General features: G+C 35.1%; 1 protein-coding gene across 1 annotated transcript in view; it reads left to right on the top strand.

The window, feature by feature from the left end:
- The first annotated feature begins 860 nt into the window (after positions 1-860).
- Positions 861-16584, top strand: part of DOCK4 (dedicator of cytokinesis 4) — a 140014-nt gene continuing 124290 nt past the window's right edge. The window contains 7 exon segments of the mRNA XM_031061386.1: positions 861-1036; positions 2066-2106; positions 4428-4483; positions 6300-6396; positions 8065-8213; positions 9572-9656; positions 11340-11491. Coding sequence (XP_030917246.1) covers positions 937-1036; positions 2066-2106; positions 4428-4483; positions 6300-6396; positions 8065-8213; positions 9572-9656; positions 11340-11491 — 680 coding nt within the window. The 5' untranslated portion in view covers positions 861-936.

The raw sequence follows: 16584 nt of genomic DNA, 5'->3' as shown, positions 1-16584 counted from the left end.
CAACTCTGAAAGAAGATTACAGTACAGAGATTCAAAAGCACTATTTCTTGGTCTTGTGGCCTGAATTAGGCAGTATTTTAATTCAGCATTTCAAGTACAGAGAGAATAGGATTTAATAGCTGAGTTGCTATCTAACATGTTAATGGTTTTTTAGCATTTTTAGAAGTGAGCTATTTGAGCGGCTTTTGGGTATTCTGTTTTGATTCAGAGTGAAAAAATAGCTGTCTATTGTTTTAGAACTAACAATATAAGACTTAATATTTGGCCGTTGTAAATATTTGGGAACATCGCTGCTCTGGTGGATGTTTTGTATTATCTCCAGCTCCATTTCTGTAGCTCTTGTCCCAGCCTGCGCTCATGACCTCCCTTCAATGGCTTTGGTGAAGCTGCAGGGGAAGCTTAGTGTGCACTGGATGTATTGGAGTGAACAACATGCTTTAGTGGTCTCCACCCCCTGACCATTTCCTCACATTTGGGATTTTGTGGAGTGCTGGGTCTATAGCATCCATTAAGCAAATGTGAAATAAGGTTTTCTTTTCACAGCATGTGAGTGGTATGGATGGCCACAAAAATATTGGCACATATTGGCACTTTGAGCTTGCAAAATTCTGAGGTCTGATGCGTGTTAGTGTAAGCATATGGAATAAAACACTTTCTGTCCTTCGGGGTACTTACACTAGCTAATAGTGTTCTCCAGTACAAGCTTTCCATTCATGTATCATAAGGCTGTGTTTAGGTTTATTTCTGAGTCTTCTGAGTCCTGTGTTTTGAATTTTCTGCTCATAAAAGTGACTTAATGATTCTTTCTTTTGACTTTTTCACAGCTTATTAAATTTGAGTAAGCCTGTTTGTTCTAACATGTAACTTCTCATGGTAATAAGCTATTTTGTTAATGATAGGAATAATTTATATTTTAGTGTTGTGAATAATTGAGGCATGTTATATTTTTCAGTTATTGCTGGTTTTCGAGGGACAGTCCCACATGGCCTATCACTGGAGATTGGAGACACCGTTCAAATATTAGAGAAATGCGATGGTGAGTTCAGTGATAATTAAGTTAGGTGATTGCAGTGATAATTAAGTTTTGTGTATTGATGGTTTGAACCCCATTAATATTCATTTATTTTTTTAAAGTAACACATTTTTGAAGTCAATAATATAATATATTTTGGCCTCCTATTTTTTTCCCACAGTTCCAGTGAGCTCTGATCTCTATAATAATTAATTTGCAGTACATTAATTTTTATTTAATCTCTCTGTTTAATAAACATTTACAGAGGATAAGCATTATAACAGAAAGGAAGTCTCTCATGATTCTTTTGCTTACTTGGTATTTCTGAGGGAAACCTGACTGCCATCAAGACATTTTCAAATTAATTCAAAGTCACAACTTAAAATCTTAAAGCAGTGTAAGCATTCTCCTCTGTGTTAGAGAATGCAAATATAATTTTAACAATCGTCTGTTGCTAGTGTTAAAGAAATAAAGTTGCATTTTCTTTTCATAATCTGCCTCCCTAACATCTAAAAATCAACATATTGATTTTTTTTTTTATCATTTGGGATCATGTAGGATTTGATATTTTTTGTTGGGTTTTTTTTTTTTTTTGTAATATTGTAGAAGGATTATATATGGTTAACCTTGTAAGAAATGTTCTTTTAGAAGGCATAGGATCTATTCTGTTGAATCAGGTATATTATGAGGTTTTTATAGCGTTCTGGTTGATAGATGTAGAACCTCAAGTTCAGAATTATTTGTAAATGTTTTGAGTTAGTAAGAAACTATTTCTGTTTTGGCTGCTGTGGTGTCCAATGCAGAATTCACCTAGGTTACATTGTTAGAAACATTTAGGGTTAAAGAGTAATTCCTGAAATTATGTGAAGGAAGTCATCCAAATATGAACTGGTTTAAATGAAATACCTTTCACTGTATGGAAAATCTTTTAAATTAATATAGTCTGACAGCACTGTGGAATTGTCATATCTGTCCAAAAGGGAAAGATGAAATCTGTGTTACGTATGTAAATGATCTGCACGCTTTAAAAACCAAAATGTGCTTTCTTCACAGGATGGTACAGAGGATTTGCCTTAAAAAACCCCAATCTTAAGGTAAAGGTCAATTGCGGTTTTGCGTTCTTGAGCAAAAATATATATTTACTTTTTAAAAGTTAATAATCTGCTTGTAAGTGTATGATATTTACTCTTAAAAGAAAACCATAGCTTAGTGTTGAGTACGTTATTGGTACTACTTTAATTAGATTTGGACATGGATTACCCTTTTCAACTGCTTCTGTGTGTTAGGATAATACACTTCACAAATCCAGGGCTGTGGTGAATTTTCTTTCATTTCCAAATTTTAGATTTTCCACTCAGAGGAAGCTGAGTTGAAGGGAAAAGACTACTGAGAATAAAAATTGTAAAAACTGTCGGAAAAGTTGGTTAAACTGTGCCTGTTTTTCTTGAAGCTACGAATTAATTTAGAGCAGCCAGTGGAGACAGCCAGTTTATAGGAGTCCCATGCAAAGTATCAATTGAATAAAACATATGTGCTGCCATGTAAAATATATGGTTCATTTTGGTTTTCTTTGATGTGTAGTCTTTGGTTTCCATAGTAGCACAGTATTCTAAACCAGACTTCGCTGATTTATTTCTTCTGCATTCAGACATGAAAAGTTACTGAAATTTATATTTCAGTGTCTGTTCGTGTTGTATGTTTAAGCTTTAGTTGTCTTTTTTGTCTATTTTCTTAACCTCTCCTGTTGTTTTGCCTCTGGGATTGTACAGATTTTGTTTTCATGGGAAAGAAAAATCCTAAATTATCTGTTCATTCTTTAACCTGCATTGTAAGCTGTGCTCTTCTTTTTTCTGTCCTCATTTCCAAGATTATTCAGCTGCAAAAAAGGCACATACACAATAATTTTGAAAAGTTTCTAGGGGCTTATATCCAGTTATTTGCCTTTTGTGCCAAGGCCTGTGGTCTCTAATCACATAAATTTCCTTTTTTTATACAGAAGGTCGATTCAAACAATAAATTTAGCCACAGAGTCTAATTTGATGTTTCCTACTTTGACCTCATTGATGTATTTTACAGTTTGATTTATAAGACATGAGCAGTTGTGGTTTGTTATTGCATCTTCTGTGTCTTTTGTTGCAATTCTCACCACATGCTTGCTGTCAGTCTTGCTTTGTGGTCTGTCAAATGTGTGATGGAAGTTATGAATAGGTTTTCTAAACATGACTTGATGTGTGAAGAGATGAGATATATATTCTCTGTTTTCCTAGTGAGAATGCAAACAGCTTTCTGATTTGGATTTTTGAAGGGAGTCTCTCTAAAAGTAAAATCATAAGAGCACCTTGTACCTCCTCTTGTTATTGGTAGTGCTCTGTCAAGATTCTTCCCTTGTTATTGTGCCAGCTTTGACACTGGAAGGAGTAATGTGTGGCAGCTGGTGTGCAGTAAGGGTGCATCTGCATCCCTGACGCATCCCTGTTGCACCTGCAGGGCTGTGTGTCCTACTGTCCTTGGGAGATGCTCCTCTCAACTACTTTGCATTACAGAGGAGTAGGAGCATTTAAAAGGGGAGCTGTCTCTACACAGTGGATTTGGTTTTGTTGAAGGTCTAATGGTTGTGTGAAAAGAAAATCATCATCACAAAGGAAAGCTGTATGCAGCTGTGCTTATTATGAAGAGACCATATATGAATTTTCTCTCACTGGATGAGCTGTAGTGTATTATCTTCCCAGCCAGAGGCTTGGAGCTGACTTGCTTCATTTTGCTCGTTCTGATTTGTGCAGGCCAGTGTGCTGTAAGAGCAGTGGGACTGTTGCAGCAGTGCTGAGTGCTCACCAGGATGGTGGGGAGCCTTAAACAGCTGGGAAAGGGCTGCTCCTGGCAGGCACAGGCTCTGTTGTAGGCATGTGCCACAACTTTCCTGTGCACTGCAAGCAGAGCAGCTACCAAATTAGACTCCATTTTTATTTCCTTTGTCTACTCGACTTTATTTTTATTGAATATTGTTAACTTTGTTAATTCTGCTTAATTTTAAAAATCCCTGTCTGAAAATCCTTATTTTTAAGATACAGTTGATAAGACATTATCCCCCACAGCTGGTCTGTTTCTTATCAAGGTGGAAATATTGAATAAAACAGTCTGCCATAAGGGAGCTCTCAAACAATCTTCTGCATGTTCTACATGAGTTTATCTTCTTATTTTCTGAAGTGTTAAAGATTTTAAACTCTACTGAATATGGCGTTTTAGTTTCTGTTAGAGCTATACTGAGTATTTATTGCATTCTCTCCTTATGTGTGTTTTTTGTTAATTATTTGGAGGACTTTGAATTCAGCATGTATTTGCATATTGAATTATACTAAATGGAATGCCAAACTCATGTAAGGTGGACTTTTTACCTATTTTTTTTTTTATTTTTCAGGGCATATTTCCATCTAACTACATTCACTTGAAGAATGCATGTGTTAAGAACAAAGGGTATGTGCTAAATGTTCTGATTTCAAATATTTAAACATGGTCAGTTACTTGTACCAAAAATCTTTTGCTTATAAAGTAAATAATTAAGTTATGTTATGATATCTTCAGCTTACTGCCAAAGATCTAACTACATTCACTTGAAGAATGCATGTGTTAAGAACAAAGGGTATGTGTGAAATGTTCTGATTTCAAATATTTAAACATGGTCAGTTACTTGTACCAAAAATCTTTTGCTTATAAAGTAAATAATTAAGTTATGATATCTTCATCTTACTGCCAAAAGACTTGAAATGGTTGTCTTTAGCTAACCTGATACTCCTGCATAGTCATAAAATTGGAATGCTGTATCCAGAAAAGACACTGAATGCAATTGGGAATATTATTCTGTATTGTCTAGAGAAAAGGGGAAACAATTATGTTAAGTTTGGCTTGAAAATAGCATTGCCTTAAGTTGAAGAAATTATTCTGTACATAATCTTTTAACCTGCTGTTTAAGATTAGCTGTTTTCTTTGAGGGCTGCAGCTCTATCCGTTGCCATTTTACAAAAAAAAAAAAAGTGTAAAAAAAAGTATCAGTTTAATGGCAAAAAATTTTGCTAAACCTGTAAATTAATAGAGAAACATTTTCCTTTTTTTCAGGTGATTGAAAGCCAGTATTTATTTTTGACAACAGTTGATGTTTTTTCACATTTAGAAGAGTTGATAAAAACCAGAGTCATTGGTTAATATGTGGTTTTAAATTTTGTTTTGGGATTCAAGTTGTCTGACTTTAAAAAAGCACTGATTTTTTTTTTTAATGTATAAAACTTGATACCTTGGTGGTATCACTTCTAAAAATTTAAAACTTTAAAAAATTATCAGTGAAAGTAACAGTTTTTTCACGGTTTTACTTAATTTGTAATTGTTCATATTGGATCCTTTATTTGGATTTATTAGTAGACAACTGATACAAAACAGTTTGAAAACTGTTTAGTTTTGAGGGACATTTCTCATAATAGGTGTATGCCTGAACATGAAGTGACCTTTGTTTTGGGAACATAAATGAGTGTGTTGGAGATCCATTATTCATGATGGGGAGAAATAATAATGAAGACTGTAATAATATTAAAACAAGTTTCATCCTCACAGGTGAAAATGTCCCCATGTTACTGTTAAACTCCCTGTTGTCCACTATGAAGTTACAGCTGCATGTGGTTTGTCATGTCCTAGGATCCCTTTTTCCTTTTAAAGTTGTAACTAAAACTGAAGGCTCAGTGAAACAAAATTGTAAGCCATCACAATAAAATAAAGTTTAAAGGCAGAATAATTTTTGTTAGTGGACACCATGACAGTATTTGCATGGATTTCAATCTTTGTTGCATCTATTTCCTTCGTTAGTTAGTTTCCCATTCAGGCCATGTTCCCTGCTGCACATCATGGCCAAGAGCTGTCACATTGTTATGTTAATTTACTAAGAGAGACAAGATATCATGAAAAAAGTAATCCAGGCATGAAAAGCTGAAGTGTCAAGATATCTTTGGAAACTATGGGATTTATTCTGCTATGAAAGTCAGTTTTTATATGCTTATCTCATAGTAAAAAAAACCTCACCTTGACTTCTCTGGGGCCAAGACTTTGCATGGGGATTAAACTATTTTCACCCAAAGTTTTTCCATGGGGATTCAATAAATCTACAAATAAAAAGTGTCATGGTCTGAAGGGAGCACTCATGTAGGTTGACAGATATCACTGTTGGCAGTAGGAAGTCTACATATTAGTAACTGCAAAGGGATTAGTAATGCTTGTGCAATATCATGTGTTCTTCTGCACGTTACAGACAATTTGAAATGGTTATTCCAACAGAAGATTCTGTTATTACAGAAATGACATCAACTCTAAGAGACTGGGGAACAATGTGGAAACAACTCTATGTGGTAAGTACCCTGAATAATATTGCTTTGACTTAATAAATGTGATCTCAAAAGGTGCACTGTTGTTTAGATGGTCTGGTTTAGCTGAAGTGTATATTACAGAAAAAAACTCCAAAACATTCAGGGTTTTTTTAAAAATTGTTTTACTAATACCTTGAAATCTTATTTTAGTGTTATTAGTGTGTCTCTTGTAGTCACATGAATAATAATAATATACTTCAGTAGAACTTATCAGTCACCAGGACCAAAGATGCACCTGAATTACTGTTTATTCAATTTGGTTTTTTGACTTCAGAAATGAAAGCTCTATAGCTTTAAAGCTCTGTAGTGTCTGATGGAAAATTGTGAAAACATACTGTCAGTATAGCTCTCTATAATGCTCCTACAAAGTCCTTTTTGTCTCCTGTTTCTAATTCTATGATCTTTTTTCCCTTGGTTTTCTTTTACTTATAACATTCATATTTCCCTCTTTTTGTTACAGCAGTTGCACAGCTCTTTTTGGCAACATTTTTCTTCACTGCTGTTGTTATTGCATGTTCAAAATTACCCTGCTTTTCTTCCTTTCCAGACAGAAAGCCAAGACAAACAATAAATTAATGACCTTTTAGTGAGCTTCTGAAGTGAATGAATGTGAAGTAAAAAGAGCAGATTTATCAAATTGTGATTTTTCAGACTGCTTGGAATATAAAAGTTGTTGATGGAGAGTAATGGTACTTCTAAATGAATTTTAGGTTTAACTTATGCAGAAGTGGCTGAACTTTATTTTTATGCCTTTTATTTATAGGAAGAAAGAAAAGGGAAATGGACTTAGGGTTTTTGGCAAGAATTAACAGAACAAATCTTAACAGGAGTGTTTCTTCAATTTTGTGTGATGAATCACTTAGATGAAGGTTGTAGTAATTTCTCAACCTAAAGGTTCTCAAAAAACCAGTGTAAGACTACTTAGAATTAGTGAAGGAAGAGTTAATAGATTTTTGCAGAACAGAGGTTCATTTATGGGAAATTGTTATGCCCATAGCTGCTATGTAATTAGAGTAGGAGGATGTGGTTTCAAAGCAGTCATATTCACATAATTTCTCCCACTTCACAGTTAGATAAAGAAGAACTGTCTGGACAAGATTCTGTCTGTGTGATACTATTTATTTATGATTAGGTGGTAGTGTGTAGAGTTACATCAATGCAAGGAAAAGTTAAAAAAAAATAACACTGTGGTTCAGATTTCGAATGCTCATGCTTTTTCTATCCCTTATGTGTATGAGTTCAAATAGTCTTGACATATAGATGATATATTCAGTTTGGATGAGACAGCAGTACAGAGTGAACATACTCTTGGAATAAAACAATGCTTTGTCGTGCAACACATGAATTTTTTGTTGAATTTTTTTCATACCTGTCATGTACACTATATTAGGTTAATATGAGAGAGACACAAGGAGGTAGACTGGAATATTGGAATGGGTGTGGTGCACAGACAAGGTCTGTGGCAGGGCTGAAATTATTTTATATGAACACACTCACATGCAGGTAAAATGGTCACAGTGTGATGGGGAATAAAAGACTAAGTAAAAAGGGGTTTTCCTAATTTCCTCATCATGTATATATTTATTAGGATTACCAGTTTATAAGCTGACTATCAGGTGATGCAGAGGCAATCATATTTGTATCTCACAGAGGAATGAGGGGGATCTCTTTCACCGGCTGTGGCACATAATGAATGAGATCCTGGACCTGCGGAGACAGGTCCTTGTTGGCCACCTCACCCACGATCGGATGAAGGACGTCAAGCGCCACATCACTGCTCGGCTGGACTGGGGCAACGAGTGAGTCAATATACAGACATCAAATGTAATAAAACTGCAAAGCCAGTTCTTTAGGCTGATTGCAGAATGGTGAAATAAAGAACACATTTCTAACAAGAAATCCCAATGGACTTTCTCCTTCATTGTTTCTCTATCCACTAAGTTTTAACAGTGAAAAGTTGCTTATTGTTTTATTCTGCTTTTTTCTATCAGTGTAATTTATGTTGCAGTAGTACTATCTATAAGATAGTACTTATTCCAATTGCATTGGAATATCTGAAGCAGCATTTTACATCTTTTTAATACATATGATGCCTGGATGATGCATTTAGCAGAGCTTTGTGTTCTAACTGAAACTATGTTGGTTGCTGGTTCTTTTTTAACTTGGTCACACAGTTTAGTTCCTGCTTGGGCATCTCTAACATACATCCAGCTACTGCGCTCTGCATCTTCCTTTAGTCTGAATAACTGAAATGAGCTTACAAATTTTTTTATCGTACTTTTTTTAAGCAAGAAAATGGTTAAAACACCCTCTGGTATTTAGGTGCTGTTTTCAAAGTCTCTTATTTAGCATATATTTATACAGATAAATGCTAACTAAAGGAAGCAATATTCAGTCGTAGAATTAACTGAATTTCCAGGGTTTCTACAGCTGTCTGAAAGCATAAATACCTAAGAGAGTGAAAGGGTTGTGACTAAATGTGTATGATTACCTGTCTGCTTGGAATTTTGCAGTAACTGAAAGAAATTAATTGTGAAGGTTTTTCACATGGAGAGTTCCTGCTCTTTAAAGCATATTTTTGAAAAACTTTATAATCTTTCAAATTTTTCTAAATTCAGCATGACTGTCTTCTTGTCCTTATGCATTCTTAAACATTATTGCTTGCTACTGTGCTGGAAATAAATTGTATTCCTGTTGATTCAAGCACATTTCCTTATTTTGTTCAGGGGATACAGGCAAGCGTCTTTGATATCATCCACTCCAAACTGAGAATAAGCTGATGTTTTAGCATTTGATGGATTTTCTTTTGATCTTCCTTTCCGTGGTTGTTATTCAAATTGACAGTGCTAGTGCATTCACACTGAAGTGTTCCCAATAGTAGGAAGGACAATGGCCATTGCACATTGACCACTCTGTGAAACAGATTTAAAAATTGTGGGAAAACATTGTATTAGTGTTGCAAAGTGGAGAATGGAAATGAGTCAAATGTGAATGGTGGTTACAGCCAAAATACATCAAAATAAAACCAAAGTCAACTAATTCTAGAGTACCAATTGACATGGGCATTGTTTATTGAAATAAGCAACAAACGCATGCAGAGCTAATTTGTTTCTTTTGAAAGTAGAAGCTTCTTACTGTTATTCCATTTCTCATACAGACAACTGGGACTTGACTTAGTTCCAAGAAAAGAATATGCTATGGTAGATCCTGAAGAGATCAGCATCACAGAGCTCTACAGACTGGTAGGTGAATGTAATATTTGGTACTTTTGCTATCAGATTACATACTGATAGTCCACTCTTCTATTTAACCAAAAGTACCTTTTTTGATCCAATATATTGGCATTTCATAATGTAATGAGTTTTACTATAAGGAAAGAATTTTTTTGAGCAGCTATGTCATCTATAAATATGTATGAAATTCTTTGATTTGATATTAAATTTGTCTTTGCATACACGCTTAGCTTAAATATTATTTGTCAAAAGTTTTGGTTTCTGATATACCTTTAAAATTATGTTAATGTGAATTTAATCATCAATAAAAGCTTATGGAACTCTTTATCATTAGAGCTTTACCTGGCCTATGAGCCTGTCTAGATAAGCTTTGTGCAAATGTAATAATGGTATAATATTGTCACAATTAATGATTCTGGGCTCTTGGTACTTTCTAATATATTAATGTAAATAGTAGTTAAATTGCATAAGAAAGCTTTCCTTTGGGTGTAAAAGCCCATCTTGATCTACTAAAGCCAGCACTGATATTTCTCATTGTGATTAAATCTCCAGCAAGATCTAAGAAAACTTGCCAATTCATTTATGTTGGCTTTGGCTCACACTTAAGTACTGCAGCTGTTACAGATACACAGTTCTGAGGCTCGTGTGCTTAACACTAAGCTTGTATTTAAGCTGAATTTTATTTATTACAACTTTTGTATTTAAGTACAAACCCCCCAAAAATAATTGCTGCAACTTTTTGTGGGTCTGAAATAATTACGTAGTTTTGTAATATTTTTTAAGTTGTATTTTACTTGTATCGTTGACTTGTAGCATCAAGTCAAATTCTAAATTCTTTGTGCTAGACTCAGTATACCTTTGAGTAATTTTGAAGGGATATGTAATATTGTGGAATCCTGTTGAAGCACTAGATGAAGTATGGTGAAGAACCATTAATCACAAGAAGAAACATACAGAGGAAAAATAACCCAGAAAGCTAGTAATGGCACTCATGGAGTGTACTTTAAAAAAGAAAAAGAGGGAAAAAGATAACCTCAGTATGAAGACTGTGTGAAAGCTTAGAAAGACTATGTGAAGCTTAGGAAGATTGCTGTTTAAAATTATTTTTGTTACAATGTAAGAGAGGGATATTACAGCTTCATATTTTCCTTCTCTTAATGGGTAACTAAAATGCAAAAGGTATAAAATGTGACATCAAATCAAGACAATTTATTAGCTTGTATAAAGAAGTTTACCAGAGATCATAAAATGCAGGTATGATTGCTTTTCTCCAGTTTAAAATACTTATATTTAGTCTTCAGCAAAAGCATTTTTTTATGTGTTTGAATAGTGGAATATCAGATCATTAACCGTTTAAACCAGCTAAGAAATACTATGTTGTTATAGCACAAAGTTTTAAAGTGGCTTCGCACTTTCAGAATGAAAAGAAATAAACTTCTGGAGATTACTGAATCTACAATTTTTCTCCTAGAGATAACTAGGATGAAGTGTAACACTGGGAAAGTAAATTCCCTGTGTTTTCCTTCTCAGTTGCAAAAGAAAAAAAAGAGAAAGAAAAAAATACAAGTTAGTATTAAATTTAAAAAAATACTAATTTGGATTAAGTAGTTCTACATTACATATTTTACCTCTTTTTGTTTTGAGAATTTTGTAATTGACTCAAGCTGGTCACTGTTTTTGTGGTATTTTCAGATGGAACATCGTCATCGGAAAAAAGACACACCAGTACCAGCTAGCAGCCACCATCTTTTTGTTCAGATGAAGAGTTTAATGTGCTCCAATCTGGGAGAGGAACTGGAAGTAATCTTTTCACTCTTTGATAGTAAAGAAAATCGGCCCATCAGGTACCATATGATTTCAATTTAAATTCTGATTTTATATAAGCTTTACAATAAATACTGTATCTTTTAATCCAGATAACAAATTCCCCATTTAGAAACAAGGGCAAGGTGGTTTTGTTTCATGAGAATATTTTGCCTCCTTCTGAAATTTAGTTGTTATGTCTAAGGGTTTGTAGTGTCATTTAAGGTATACAAAAGTGTATACATATGTGTTGTTTACTTATTTCACCTTCCAGTTGTTTTTCTTTGTATAGAAGTATATATACATGTATGTGTACAGAATGGTAATTTTTCAGTATCCCTATTTTCATCTCTCCTAATCAGTGCACATTCAAAACTTTGAATTTTTGCTTTCTCTGTAATATTTATAAGAGGAATTCTCCTTGGTACATGAGATCAGAGGGCTGCCTTTAGTCAGTGACTTAAGCATGTTTTTTATAAAAGGAGCCTTTGCTTCTATGAGAAGGTGCTGGTTCTTCAGTGAAACTGTCAAAATCAATCCGTCCTAGAGTTTAAATTCTGTGATAGACCTGCCTGATAAACTTTGGTTTTTAAAATATCCTATAGCTACTCCTATTTTCAGAATTCTGGCTGAGAGAGAAAACATGGGAGTGATTAGTAGTGAAGCCACTGTGCATTTAATAAATATGAGCACAGGAGGAGAGTTCAGTTAGTGCAAGAGCTCAGTAAGTTCCCTTTGAGGAATAGGCCAGGAAGTCTGAACCATTAAATGGCTGTGCAGTGGTGATGGGTGTGGTGGGTTGACCCTGGCCTACAGCCAGCCACAGCCACCCTGTCATTCCCCTCCTCATTTGGACAGGGGACAGAAAATAGAACAAAAGGTCCCCAGGTCAAGATAAGGACAGGGAGAGATTGCTCACCAATTAACATCACAGATAAAACAGACCTGACATGGGGAAAATGAATTTATTACCAATCATATCATAGTAGGATAATGAGAAATAAACCCAAAACTTCAAACATCTTCCTTCCCACTTCTCCCTTCTTCCTGTGCTCAACTTCATTCCTGATTTTCTCTCCTTTGTCCACCCTGGCAGTACAGGGGACTGGAAATTGGAGCTGTGGTCTGTTGGTCCCACATTGTCTCTGCCACGCCCTCCTCTTCTGGGGAAGGACTCCTCACACTCTTCCTCTGCTCCAGCCACGGGACCCTCCCACGGGAGGCAGTTTTCTGTGAACTTCTCCAGCCTGAATCCTTTCCACAGCTGTTGTCTTAAATATGGCAATAGGAGTTTGGGGAACTGTGTGGAAGTTGGGTTGAATTTGACAAAATTAGGTCCGTGCTTTACAGTGCAGGCAAAATAAGTAACCAGTACTTTGAAGGAAGAGTATATTGAGTACATTAATTTTTATGGTTAGTGAGATCATGTATACAGAGCTAGTGTTAGTGTTAGTTGTTAAATACTGACATTTCATTCTGGCCTGCACTTCAGACAGTCATCACGAAAATTCAGTTTCTTGTCGTTTCTGAGAATTAAATGTGCATCAGGACGTGTTTTTTGTGTTCACTCCAATGAATGCCACAGCAGGTGATAGATTTACGAGAGAGCTGCAGACTTTGACAGAAAACAATTTGGGGTGATATGGATTGCTGAAAACAAGGTTAAGGCAGTGGTGGTGGTGTGAAAGCAAATGGATTTGATTTCCTGTTACATTAAAGCACAAATTCTAGAGCTGTTTCTCACATGCTTGCTGTGATCTGACCTTTAGCTATTGATTCCTGACACCAGCATCTGTTTTCAGCTGCTGTGAACCTCATCCCATTACTGGCAAACCTTGAAGAAATGTGCTGTTACAAATCCAAACTGCCTTCTAGGGTATAGGGAGAATGACAGGATAAGCTTTGTGAAGGTAGTTTACACCATCTGCAATTCAAACAAACATACCATACCATAACAAAAAAGCCCCCAACAAACATACCAAAAACCCCTTCCAAGAAACAAACAGAAACTTCTCCGCATACTGGAAAAACTAAACCTAAGAGAGCTTTTGCAAGAACAAATTAAGGTATATCTGTATCACAGAATGAACTCTGGAATGCAGAATTGTCCAAGATGGATCCTTATATGATCTGTCTGGACTAGATGTGGAAGTGACTTAACTGGTTTATTAGAGACTTAAAACAAAGCTGGTTGATTGTGGTGCGCAACAGTATGGTACAATGTATATTTTTTATTCTGTACAAATGGATGGGATATTTCAGCGATATTTAGGCCCTTGCTGAGCATGCTTGATCCTCAGAAGGATGCTGATGCATTAGAGGAGAGAGTGTCCCCAGCCCCCACAGTTCATGCCCTGCAAGGATGCCAAAGCCTACAGGCAGCAGTGGAGTTGAGGAGGATGGACACTCAGACTCTTCTGCTCGTTTCTAGCAAAAGTGCTGGTCAAAAGCTGTGTGTACTGTAGTACAGATCCTTACACCTTAGGATCTGTCAGAACCTAGTTGTGTCATTTGTCCATTGTTTTCCCAAGTCATTGTTTTTGGTCCCGTAGAATAATGTAATGAAAAGAACAGATGAAACTTGTTGCTAGCACGTGTAAAGATAGAAGTATATGAACGTAAATGACTTAAATTTATTTCTCCAAACCATTGCTTATGTTATTAGAATTTTTGGACTTTATTTCTTTGGACTTTGCTGCTCTATATGTTAAATTTTGTAGGTGTACCAAACCTTCCTCAGGTGAGTAATCCTGTTTGTTTTTATGAGACTGTTTGAATGCATAATAGTGTTCATAGTCTACCTCATATAAATTGACATAAAGCAAGTCAGCTTTGTAGCCTCTTAAAGAGTTCAGTTGGAGAGAGTACAGAATTCAGATTTAATAATACAATTTTTTAAAACTAACTTAGCTTCTTCCCAGGTGGACCTGCAATTGTAAGCTCTCCCTACATCAATATATCTATCTCTAATAAATCTATTTTATTTTTTCTAACCTCAGGTATATAAAATTAAAATAGCAGCTTTAAAAGATGGTTGGAGAACTAGAAGAAACATTGTCTGTTTACTTCTTTAATTGATTGGATCTCTTTTTCCACAGCTTTTTTTGTTGGTTTTATGTTATCAGTATCATACATTCAACTGTTTGAACAGCAATATTTGTTCAAGTATCACAGTAAACAGAATAGCAATTGTAGATACTGAGGTAAGTGTCTCCAAAAAGGAATAGTATTTCCAGTCCAGACTAGTGCCAGAAAAAACCCCTTGAAAAAGTCCATGCTTTGGAAAGTAAGGTGAAAGGAAGGTATTTCATAACGTAGGGAATGTATGGTTTGATAGCTGAGCTTTGTATTATAGCACAATAGGATTTTCCTTAGCCTATTTTAAACTATAGTAAATATAATAAACAATTTAAAACTATTTTCTTGTGCAATATTAAGAAATTATCAGATTTAGAAAATATCCACTGAGCAATGAAAGATAGTGAAACCCTTTCTTGTACAGTTATAGAGTCTCTCTGAGAAAACAACTGAGGCAAACCGAGGTATGAGGAGAAAGCACAGTGTGTTAGCAGTTCTTCCATTGGCTTAGTGGGACCAGAAATGAGTATCTAATAAGGAAATATTGTATCATTACTTGCTAAGAACAGATTAAAAGAAACAGATGTATAAAGTGGAAAAAAACTAGATATCAAATGGAAAGCTATGCGCCTGAATGTCAGCACAAAGCTTCTAATTCTTGTGACCTATATATTTTGCCACAGGAACTACATTTAGTAATTATTCTTGGCAGAAGTGGATTCTAACATGATGCAATATAGGTACTGTTTGTCATTGTAGAGACAAGCAGATGAGGAAAAGGAGAACAGTAATAATTTTAATTCCTTTTATGGTTTGTAAAATATAATAATGTAGATTGCTGTGGCTTAAGAGACAACTCAGATTCTTTGGCAGATAGGAAGTGTAAGTATGAATAGTCAAAGGCAGAGTGAGAAATTTGACATGGGTCTTTTTTCTCTTAAAGAAAAAACCACACCTAGTAATATAAATCTATTCTTCACCTACACTACACTCTTGTTCCTCTTTATTTAAAAATAAATGTTGGAAAGTCCCCAAAGTGCTTTATATTTAAATTCACAATTTGGTCCTCTTCATCATCTTTTGTTTCCCTGAGTAGTTGTGCATGACTAGACATGAGTTAGTCCTGAAATGAAGTACAAGTATGTCTTCAGGTGGATGGCAGGGGGAGGAGCAGACCACCAGCATCACCTCTGGAATCTGTGTAGGTGGATGTATCTTTCTGCAGTCACAAGTAAGATGCCAAGATTAAGACATAGACCAATGCTTTTCTTTTTGTCTGATTCCAGAAGGTTTCATGATGAATCAGTGGACTTCTAAGATTGGAATTCAGACTCAAAGACATCTAAACTTAAGATCTTTGTGTGAATTGCATCTCCAGTAACTAGTTGCTAGTTATAGTCAGCAAAACCTAGAAAGCAATTCAGCTGGTGAAATGTCTGCATCTTTAGGACATTTTGGATAGCTCCTTAGGATCCATAGATGGTATTGATTAAGGAGGTATTCAGTGTACCCTGAAGTAATTTTGATGTGAATCTATTCTATTTCTTTTTTTGTTTTCTTTTTCTTTTTCACTACTTTAGGTCTCAGTAAAATTTGAGGCTTCAAGTTCAGAAAGAGTTGATATTGAAATCATACAGGATATAATTTCTCAGTATTAGTTATCTGAGTTTTTGACATCAGCCCTTTAGAGTGCAATCTGTAGGAAAAAGTACTCTGAATTTGCTCTGAAGTATTTGCAAAGGATTTAGGATAGTCAGATCAAAAAACCCCGATAAACATATATATATGTACAAATTTTCTGTTTTTCACTATGTGGTGAATTTTTTTTTAAGTAGAGCAGATATGTTGTGGTAGGCAATGTATATGGTTAAGGAATATTCTCCTAATTGAACATAAACATTGGTGCTCTCATTGTGGGACCTACCAGTGCATTTTTAGGATAGCACCTTTTAAAATAAGTAAAGAGATGGAAACTAAAGCCATAAAGTAATTTACCAGTTATTCTGGTTTTGATAATGTTTCTTAGTATTCCTTTAGTGTTTTGAATAGGTCATCA

Source organism: Geospiza fortis, unplaced genomic scaffold (assembly GCF_000277835.1).
Source record: "Geospiza fortis unplaced genomic scaffold, GeoFor_1.0 scaffold429, whole genome shotgun sequence".
Taxonomy (NCBI): Eukaryota; Metazoa; Chordata; class Aves; order Passeriformes; family Thraupidae; genus Geospiza; species Geospiza fortis.
This window is presented reverse-complemented; position numbering and strand designations above follow the sequence as displayed.